The sequence below is a fragment of the Toxotes jaculatrix genome, chromosome 8, assembly GCF_017976425.1.
Source record: "Toxotes jaculatrix isolate fToxJac2 chromosome 8, fToxJac2.pri, whole genome shotgun sequence".
Taxonomy (NCBI): Eukaryota; Metazoa; Chordata; class Actinopteri; family Toxotidae; genus Toxotes; species Toxotes jaculatrix.
In genome coordinates, this window is record NC_054401.1 from 23112645 (window position 1) to 23123394 (window position 10750).

Here is a 10750-nt window from a genome sequence, read left to right on the forward strand (position 1 = left end):
GTGAAGAGAATGGCAATGGACAGCAGATGGAGAAGAGATCATGCAGGAGACCAGAGGAATGCAGTGTATATACACTACACACAGCAAGTACCCTGTCCCTGATCACAACACATATGCTCTCGATGAGGCTATCTTCTGGTTTTTCATTATGTGAAACATTCTGAGTGAGATTTATATATACATTTCTCAGTATTGTACATCCTAATGACAGATGAAATGAGAGCAGATTAGAACAGATATTTCTTATTTCCTGGAGCACAGAAACATAATGTAAGCAATGTTCTGTGTTTCTGGAGCCTGCTGTTTTCATAGATTATATTAAATGCTCCATTCTGACCATTCATCCCAGTGCTAAAATTGACATTAATGCACTAATCACTTAATGACACAGCTTTATGATGATACATCATAAAATGTTGCAGCAATAGTAATTTGAGGGTAAACCAATAGGGGGCAGTGTTGTACAATAAAGCAGCAGGACAGAGCGGTGTGGCTGTCACAGCTGAATCACACTGTGTACTGTCCAGGAAAGTGAGGTTCTGCTGAATGTCATCCCCATCTGGTTTCTCAAAGCCATTTGAGACAATTAAACAATGTATTAATTCACTTAATTCACCGAAACTGATGTTACTTCATTTATTTTCTTTTGATTAATGTGTATTTTTTTTTATCAATCCTTTAATGCTCTGTCTTTTTTTGGCCAGATTCAGAAAAAAAAAAGCTCTAGAGATTAAAAAAACCTGATGGTAGCATCATGTTACCAACAGTAGCTTTCAGTGATATTAGATAAATTCACTGTTTCAAAACAGATCTTAAACTCAGCTTTAGTGATCTTGAAATCTTCAATCAGCTGAATCACACAGATGAATGATACACTCTCATATGCCCACCTTATTTCAATTATTTCAGCTGTTTTGATTGGTCTTACTTGTACACTCCTTCCTAAATTACATTTTAAAAAGACCTAAAACAGTTTTAAATTAACCTGTTAAAAGTTTAGTGATACAAAGGATGGCAGCCACCACAGAACAGCTAACACACCAAAACCCACTGACACAAAATACACAGTAATTGTGTCATTATGGTAGCAGAAATGTTAAATGTGTTACAGAGGCATGAACTATTTTCCTACTGTCTTTCCCAACTAGAAATTATTTGCTTAATAATGATTTAATGATTTAAATCAGTCAGTGTTGTGTCTGAAAATAATATATCTGCAGTACACTAATTCATTTGAAACAGAAAGACTGTGTCAAAAAGCTGCACTACACTCTCACACATAAAAACATGTCACTCTCTTGCGTCATGGAAATTGTGCCAAAGTGTGTGCCACAATTTCAGGTAAAAGATTGTGATGTTCAGGAAAATATGAGTAGAGGGTCTTTGAATGAAAAACATGCATCCTGAGAGTGACTGCTGCTGGGACAGGATGAGTGAGGGTGTAGGTGGGGGTGCGGTGATGTTATGTGAACTGAAGTAGATACAGTGTACAGCAGATATTATTTTCATTTTAAGATGCAATGTGTTAATTATAGTTGTTGATAATTATTTAAATCAGTCAGTTGTTGTGACTGAAAGCAATGTCTGAAAATAATGCTTGTAATACTTGTACCTTCTTCGTTATTTGTTCATTTAACACAGAAAGACTTGAAAACATGATTCTGTTTCGCTCTCAGACATTAACAACCCATGAGGTGAGAGAAGCAGAACCCAGTTTTTTCACAGCACACAATTTCTAGTAAAAGATTGTGATGTTGAGGAAAATATGACTAGCGATATGACTAGAGGGTCTTTGAATGTAAAACACCCATCCTCAGAGCTGCTGCCGGGACAGGATGAGTGAGAATGTAGGTGGGGATGTGGGGGCTTTGAAACCACAGGAGGTAGTTGAGAGTCACAGGTTTACCTCCCCCTGCTCTTACAGTATGGACCTGACATCCTGTCTGTCAACATGTACAGACACACAAAAACACAGAGAGACAAACAGACCCAGTCAGACTCCAGCAGAAGAAGCCCACGTTTTCTGTCAAGGACTCTTCATGTGAGTATAGCAGAGGCAAAGAATAGCATTTGAAAGTAAGTTAACGTCATTGAAAGTATACATATGAGTCAAAATACATATTTTGGGGTATTTAATATCTAAATTTCTAACAGTGTCATGACGGGAGCTGGTGAGGACAGCTTTTTATAGATATTCTATTGAAGAGGAAGGAAAGAAAGAAACAGCTTAATATGAACATCTATTGATTCTACTTTTTCCTTTAGCTGAACTTTTTTTTCTGACCCTGATACATTATAAATTCATCATAAATATTACTTTTTTACAATAATGGTTATGGCCTGAATGAGACTGACGTCTAAGAATCTGTATTTCAAAACCTCCTCTGGGCCAGACGAGGACATGTCATAGAATACATCAATAACACTTTTTATATTAAAATCCTAATCAGGAGATATTTTAAATAATACATTTGTGCCTTGACAAGGTTCAAAGTCAATTTGTGCGTCTGAATCTTTTGTGCAAACCCATGAGAGCTTTGTGGTTCTTTATTAATAATCTCAACTGGTCCTCTCTTCTGTCACTCTGTGTTATTGGAAGAGGAGTGTCAGCCATTACAGGCTTGGCAGCTGCACTGAGCTGCAACACTGATACTCTGTGGGAGTCAGATTATCATAGAGAATGATGGCGGCTTCAGGGGACTCAGGGAAGGGCCAAAGGGCAAGACACTAACTCTCTGGCTCTGACATTACCCGAACTATAAAGAACACAGTAACACTAGAGCGCAAATTGCCGACTGTAAAATAAAAACCAGAGGCCACATGCAAAATATCTCGTATGGAACATTTAAAATATCCATACGAGATAGGATCAAAAAAGCGCGGTTCCCTGAGGAAGTTGATATGTTCCTCCCAGAAAATATTCTACATATTTTTTTGTAAGATTTTAACGAATTTCGACAATACGGATTACGCCTTTAAATCTAAATTGAATAATTGGTGATTGGATTATAGACCAACCCAAGAGATATATTTTTTTTAAATCACTGGCTGTTTTAATGGCCTTTTTACAAAAACCAAAAATAAACACAGTTTACATTGTTATAAATTGTTCCAGAGTGAAAAGGATACGTTGAGAAAACGCCATCATCTCTAATGTAAAAATGTGGGGTTTTGTGTGTCTTCTAATCTGCCTGCAATTGTTCAGTGTTTTGACAGTGAAAATAGACGCCTGGGTGATATGAAACCGAACGAAAACCACAAGCATGTTGTGTGCAGAAAATGTTCTGCAGCGCTAAGAAAACGAAAATTAGACTACACGGGCTCTTGGATCGACTGAACGCCTCAGATAAAGTGGGCTGCTTTGGGTGTTATCTCTCACTTAGTGAACTGAGATCTGTGCGCTCACTGGTTAACTCTGGTTTAAAGACTTGCATGAATAGGTGAGAAGTGATCCGCTGCAGTAATGAAATATATTTTAAATGTTATTGTTTTTCGACTTGGCAAAATTACTTTCTCTTTTTTCTTTTGTATTCTTTTAATTCATTATTTTAAAAGAATGAATCCCTCACAGCGATGCAGCCATTTAGATTAAAGCTATTTTTCACTGATGTCGACAGAACAAAAATAAGTTGCTGTAACAGCCTGTGTTCTGTCAGACCCGCAATCACTGGGGTGGAGGAAACACTGTTGTTTGGGTGAGGTCCCAATAGGCGGCGCTGCAGACTTGCATTCTGTCCATGGCCAAGCAGCAACTGAAAACTCCTGTCAGTCCTGCTGCACTGAACATTTATGAATTGCATGTTTATGTTAAAAAAGGAAAGTTTTCCGCCTGTCGCTTTGTCATTCATATAAATTATAAGGATGTCGGAGGAAAAAAAAATCTGAATAAAAATAACTAATCACTGGTACTAAACCTTTCCAAAGAGCAATATCAGTAGACCTTTTTCATCACTGATTCAAATGTGTCGAAATATATATACTTAAATTTATATCCAATAAGATTTTGCGTTTAGATGGAAAATACACATCATGTAAAAAAAATCATCGTTTATTAACAACCTGTTGAATCACAGCTCGCTCGTATGCGTAAAGTCCCTTCTCTGTGAATGTGGCACAAAGAGGCGCACTTGAACTTTTGATTGTAGCTGTCGAAAGTCTCAATTACTATACACCTAAATCTGTGGTCAGGAACAAACCACAGTCTAATTAAAGAGCAGTCTAATTAATGTCATGTTCTCTGTCACTGCTCATTATGTGTGTGTTTTTTTAAGACTGAAAAAGTGTAAGTTCGAAGTACGTGAGAATGTGATTTTTTTTTTTTTATCTGCTTTTGAACAAAAAGAAGTTTTTCTTGAGTCCGGCTGATCTCAGTTCATCCATACAGTCCCACAGCGCGTTAAGCAATTTTATTGCACACAGTTTATCAAATATAATAAAATGTTAGTGCATTTTTGGAGATGATATGTTTTGTTGTAATAAGCCTGTTTAGCTGTAAATAACACTATAAAACTGTCCAGGCAGCCCGTGTGATGTTTTAATGACCATGCGATGATCCAGTTTCATTCATGTGTTTTCACACAATTTAAAGAAAAATATCAAACTCCACAGATGGAAAAAAAAAGCAGCTCATTGTCTGATGAAATCAGGTGGCGTTAACTGTTTTTGTTCACCATGCTGCCGATATCAGGATGTTTTCACTTCTGTCACAAACCTCAGATTTTTTTTTTTTTTTTCACTTTTACCGCAATGAAATGCTACGATTTAATGCGGTGGCTCTTGTACATGCCCTCCGTTTTAGCAAGTGGAGTAAAAAAATGTTTTTGTTTTGTTTTTTTTGTTTTTTTTAATCCTGTAAGCGACTCAAGTATCAGGGAAAAAAAGCACGTTTTCAAAAGCGTGGAGCTGGAGGAAAAAAATGATCAGGGTTTCCTCCTGCGCTTCCAATCATGTCTCCAAAAGAGGGTATCAAACTTGGCTTTATGGTGTACGAGAGGTGTCAGTGGACGCAGGTTGACTTGTACACGCTCTACCATGGTCTGGAGCCCTAGTTGCTATACAAACACAAATAAACAGAGGAGGAACATTGGAGTTAATGATAGAGGACGGGGGGTGGAGGCGTGTCGGAGGGCGGGCTGAGCGCTCCAGAGCCCCGGAGTCCTGAAAAGTGAAGGACCGGAGCGCATTACGCACACTTCCAGCCCAAGCTCCGGAGGAGACTCCCACGCTGCTGCTGTCTCTCCTCCAAACTTCTTCGCCTCTTTCCACAACTTGTCACATCTCTGCAAAGGTCCGAGACGTCAGAGTTGGCTGCATGGCTACATGAAAGTTTCATGGACTTGGAACTTGGAAAACTTTTAGCGGCGCTTTATTGGAGCTCGTCGCCTCTATAGTTACTGTGGATTACTGACATACCGCAGGACCTTTGGCAGCTATTTACTGGGGGTAAGATTGTGTTTGGCAGGGTACATGTTAGGGTTTTGCAGGAAGGGGGACCAGCCTCACTCAAACTCACTCCTTATAGCTTTCTGTCTGAAGAAAAGTCTTAACTTTTACTGTTTGAGCTGTGAACCAAAGATGTCAAATTGTCAGCACAACAACAGTCAGCTTTTCGTGGGCAAAAACTAAATCACATGTCGTTTCTGAGGGTGGTCGCGGCTTCGTGATGACCACCAGCTTGAGGTCATAGTTCACTTACGTTTTGACAAAGCTGGTCTCTGTCCACGGCACATAACAATGCTGAAACAAGCAGTGGCCTTCGCGTTTGTAGACTTGTCACGACTTATAGAAATATAAAACCTTGTGCCAGAGAGGGTATTTAAAGAACATGACAAGGCACTGAGGCTGCTGTCAAAGTGTAAATGAAGTCCAAAGGTTATTGAGAGAAGAACAGGTTGAACAAAGTTGTGCACATGGATAAAGAACAACAAGTGCCTGCATGGTGACTTGTGTTGCACCCGTGCAAAATTAAACTGAACCGTGTTGCGACGTAAAGAGAATTAAAATATATGTAAAACAAATATAAGGACCTGACTGAAACAAGCGACTAGCCCTCCTGTTAGCATGTAGGCAGGACTTTCACTCTGCGAGCCGACTCTAAGTGTGAATAATGCTCCACACACACACACACACACACACACACACTCAGGTTCCTTGTTAAAATATGATTTGGCCTGAAAAAACCGATTCTCATCTTATTATGTCATTATCCAAAAACAGAGGAAAACCTTGGCTTTCTCTACATGATTTTTCAGCCTCGACCAAATCTTAAAGGTCAGCTCGCTGTTGTACCGCTGGCTCAGTTCCAGTCCCGCTTTCACCATCCGGAGTCTTGAACTTAGACGGTGGATTTTTTTTTTTCCTGTGTGGGAAAACATAACTTGTCATCCCCACAAACATGGGACCTGTCCCTCTCATTTCTTGAACGGTCAGCTCACCCTTGTTTGCCCTGCACTGTGGAGATAGGTGGCTTCTGCTTTTCCTTAATGCAAACACTGTCCTGTGTCAAAGTAGCTTAAAATACCCTTAGGTTATTTGCTACCATGTTTTCTTGCCCAGGGGAAACCCGTCCTATACAAAAGCACGCAGCATGAAATAAAACAGACCTGAAAGCAAAATATTAGTGCCTATAAAATTTGCTGGCTACTACCCGCAACCATAAAAATAGAAAGCACATGCATTTCCAGCAAAGATTAAAGTAACTTTCTTGTGGTTAATAGCCGGCATTTGTGTGTTTTTCGCTCTGACTCATGTTCGTGCTCTTAATAACGTATTTGATCTCTGCTGGCAAAATTTCAAACTCCTACAATTTTACATACAGAACACTTGTTTTTTTGTTTGTTTGTTTGTTTTTTCATTGTGAAACACCAGCTACAGCCGATCGATACAACGTGTCTTCTCTAATTATCTTGTATGAGATTTAGTGTTTCATTCTGAGTGAACTCAATGTGTAATTTACGGTGTGAATCGATGCCATATGAGTCACTTTACACCCACTTCATTTGCTTGCTGTTTTGTTGACTGGTGGGTTTTTTATAAAATTGCTTTGAGGCGCATTTCCGTTCGTAAGAAACAAACTTTGCTTTTACTAATGCGTGAAATACGTGTTTACATGATCTCAGTGGTTTTGCTTAAGACAAACACTTAAGACAAAGGGTTTTACACACCATTGTCAGTATTAGACAACACTGCTGCAACTCCACGGGTTGTTCAGTTTATGTACTTATGAGGCTCCAGTGCTTTGTACAACTTTTTAAAAACTAAGGTAATTAATTTGCGGCCTGATGGACACAGATTATTTCTTTTTGATAACCGGAGGAATATGATCACTGCTGTCATGTTAAATTAGATTACAAAATATACATGAAAATATCTCGTGTAGAATAGTTATAGAAAGGCAAACAGGTGGTTTTACTGTATGATGATCACTGACTGAGTGTCACTCTTTGCCTGCCTCTGTAACCACATAATTACCGGCTCTAATGCGGCATTAACACATAACACCCATCTTTATTTTCCCCAGGGTTATCACGGTGTCCTCCGCAGAGGTCTGAGTCGAGATGGGGAGCAAAGCCCTGCACGCTCCGATCCCCCTGCACCCGGCCCTCCAGCTCACAAACTACTCCTTCCTGCAGGCCGTCAACACTTTCCCAGCTGACCAGCTGCAGGGACTGTACGGCCTCAGCGCGGTGCAAACCATGCATATGAACCATTGGACTCTTGGTTACCCGCACATTCAAGGACTGAGGTCGACGATCACAGAGATGGCAGCCGCCCAGGGTCTGGTCGACCCAAGGATTCCCTTCCCAGCCATACCGTTCACAGCCGCAGCGCAGCTCTTCCATCCTAAACAAACCGCCGGTGCGCACGGCGTCCCCTCGCTGCACAAGGACAGGCCGAGGTTTGACTTCGCCAACCTGGCCCTCGCTGCCACTCAGGAGGACCCGCCGAAATCTGCGGACCTGGCGAAGCTGGCATCGGGACTAGGGGGAACCATCTCCGAGCTGAGCAAGCTGTCCCCTGAAAGAAAACCCACCCGGGGCAGGCTCCCATCCAAAACTAAAAAGGAATTTATTTGCAAGTTCTGCGGCAGGCATTTCACCAAGTCCTACAACCTCCTCATCCACGAGAGGACCCACACAGACGAGCGGCCGTATACCTGTGATATTTGCCACAAGGCCTTCCGAAGACAAGACCATCTCAGAGACCACAGGTAAGACAGATTTACGGATCGTGTTATTAATTGTGCACTGGGTTAAGAGGGACTCTAAAATTCCCAGCAGCATTCCTGAGTTTTCAGGCCATATAAATACAAACATATTAATTTCTCTAAATTACCTCTTCACAACTGGCAATTAAAAACATATTTTTCATTTTAAACATAGACACAGGCCTGTTCCCAGACTTTTCTCCATGAGGGCGCTAAAGCACTTTTACGCATAATGTTGGACACTCACAACTTGCACAGCAGAGATTTTTTCGCCCTGTGACTCTGGGGTTTGTAATAGCTACAAGCAAACCCATGCATGAGCAGACGTTTGATTAAGTGCTATTTCTGTTTTACAGATACATCCACTCCAAGGAAAAACCATTCAAATGTCAAGAATGTGGGAAAGGATTCTGTCAGTCTCGAACCCTAGCCGTCCATAAAACCTTACACATGCAGGTAAGCTGAAAATATTAACAGTCACAGTCATGATGTTATCCTCACGAAACTATGTGATACTTTAGGATCATAATTCACCTATTGTGCACGCTCTACTGCATGCATGGGGATATTATTAAACCTCACACAAGGGTTACGCTCGGCCAATTACCAAACTAAAACAAAAATGTGAGACAGAAATACACATACAGGCCATTTAAAAATTCTTGTGTAAATCAGTGTGAGTTATAACTGACGCAACAGTGGATTTATTTCTTTTAGTTCTACACAATTAAAGGGAATAATTCTTTGCTTGCTTTAAATCTAAACAGGAGTCTCCCCACAAATGCCCCACATGCGGAAGAACCTTTAATCAAAGAAGTAACCTGAAAACTCACCTTCTCACCCATACAGACATCAAGCCCTACAGCTGTGGCCGCTGCGGAAAGGTGTTTCGGCGCAACTGTGACTTGCGACGGCACAGTTTGACGCACAGCCCACACCAGGACTACTAGACTGGACAGACTAACAAAATAACAATGGACAAAACGCAGGAGGACAAGTCAACGACTTCTTCTTCTTCTCCTTCTTCTCCTTTTTTTTTTTTTTTGTTCAAAGACAATCTCCAAATCAGGACACGTTTACTGCAGCAGCCCATTTTAGAGTGGAATTTGCACCTCAAGTGGGACAGCAGCGGAGCCATGGCCATGTCCAGCTTTCAAAACACCTGTAAATATCAAGACCATGTACATAATGTTGTTTTTTTATTTTCTTTTCTGACCTTGAAATTATAAAGTTGTCAAAAACAGTCATAAGTTTAAAGTATGTTAAATTGTATTTTAGAAATAAATATTTCCATGATACATTTGCCTTTGTTCTGTTTTTCTTTCATGTTTCCCACGTCTTGAAACACGAGACACCCTGTTATAGCCCGCAAGTAATATTTAGATTAAACCATTTACCATGACCATCAAGTTAATAGTCTAAGCTCTGTTCAGCAGGCAGTGAGAGCTTAATGTGGCTGAAATATTAGGCTTTTTATAGTAGACCAGTAGTTATCAGTTTCTCAGGGAGCATGAAAGACAAGAGAGTCCTTGAGGACGTCTTTAGCTGTTTAAGTCTTTAAGTCCACAAAATGATTTAACAAGCAGAATTATTTTCTTTCTTTCTTTCTTTCTTTTCTTTCTTTTTTTTTTTTTTTTACAAAAAGAGGATCATGCTGCATTGTCTGCCATCCACCTATTAGTGTTTTTGTCTGCCTCAGGATTACTAAGCTCAATAATTATTTTCTGTATCTAGAGCCAGCAGAGGCTGATTAGTATGACATTAGCCGCATTAGCAGCAGTATCCCGTGTCTTTATCTGCATCACCTCTGATATCATGTGTGACCTGCAGAGCGGCAGAAGCAGTCACCAGCTCACAGTCTCTAGTCATTTAACCCAACGAAATGAGACGTTACTGGTTGATTAATTCATCATAAACACGACAAACAAAACAAATATTCAGCTGTTTTTGCTTTTTTCGTTTCTTTTCTTTTCTTTTCTTTTCTGAGACTTCTGTTTTGTCATAGATCCCCGTCAGTCTAACAAGTAGTGAACATATTCACAATTTATTATGTCAGTGCCACTGAAGTGAGGAAATATGGTACTACTCGATTGTGCAAATTAAAATATGGGTACATTTAAATTTTGGTCTATGTTTAAATGATTAATTTACACAGTATAATTCACGGGGAAATGCTGAGCGCGTTGGAGGCCATGATTGAACACCCAGGTATAGATAGATTTGTGTAAATACATATATAAATTCCAAGATTTGGATTTCATCCACCTAACCTTTGATCGGCCACTAATCGGAACGAATTGCGCCTGAATATTAACCATCAGAGCTGAGTGCTGTGACAGAATGAGCGGATCTATTGTGTGTTTTTTTTTAATATATACTATTTTTCGGTGAAGACAAAGTAAGATTTTCTCTTTCTGAATCCGTCCTCCGTCTTTCACTGCTGGCCTTGAGGCCTGTAGTTTCATGATTTCACCAGCCATCAGTGGCTACCGAAGAATCGTTTAAACGCCTGCTTTTCACCTGACACTGCAGTGAATTGCTTGA

The 10750-nt window shown here is 40.1% G+C and overlaps 1 protein-coding gene across 4 annotated transcripts; it reads left to right on the forward strand.

Annotated features, from left to right (window-relative positions):
• The first annotated feature begins 1977 nt into the window (after positions 1-1977).
• Positions 1978-9493, forward strand: osr2 (odd-skipped related transciption factor 2). Of its 4 annotated transcripts, none has more exons than XM_041044691.1 (4): positions 1978-2041; positions 7520-8209; positions 8563-8662; positions 8974-9493. In XM_041044691.1, exons 2-4 carry the CDS (start codon positions 7557-7559, stop codon positions 9154-9156), a joined length of 936 nt encoding a protein of 311 aa, XP_040900625.1. In that variant the 5' UTR covers positions 1978-2041; positions 7520-7556; the 3' UTR covers positions 9157-9493. The 4 variants fall into 4 exon arrangements, with proteins under 4 accessions (XP_040900625.1, XP_040900626.1, XP_040900624.1 ...); XM_041044692.1 differs by having other exon boundaries at positions 2004-2076; XM_041044690.1 differs by lacking the exon at positions 1978-2041 and adding an exon at positions 5207-5442.
• Positions 9494-10750: the final 1257 nt, after the last annotated feature.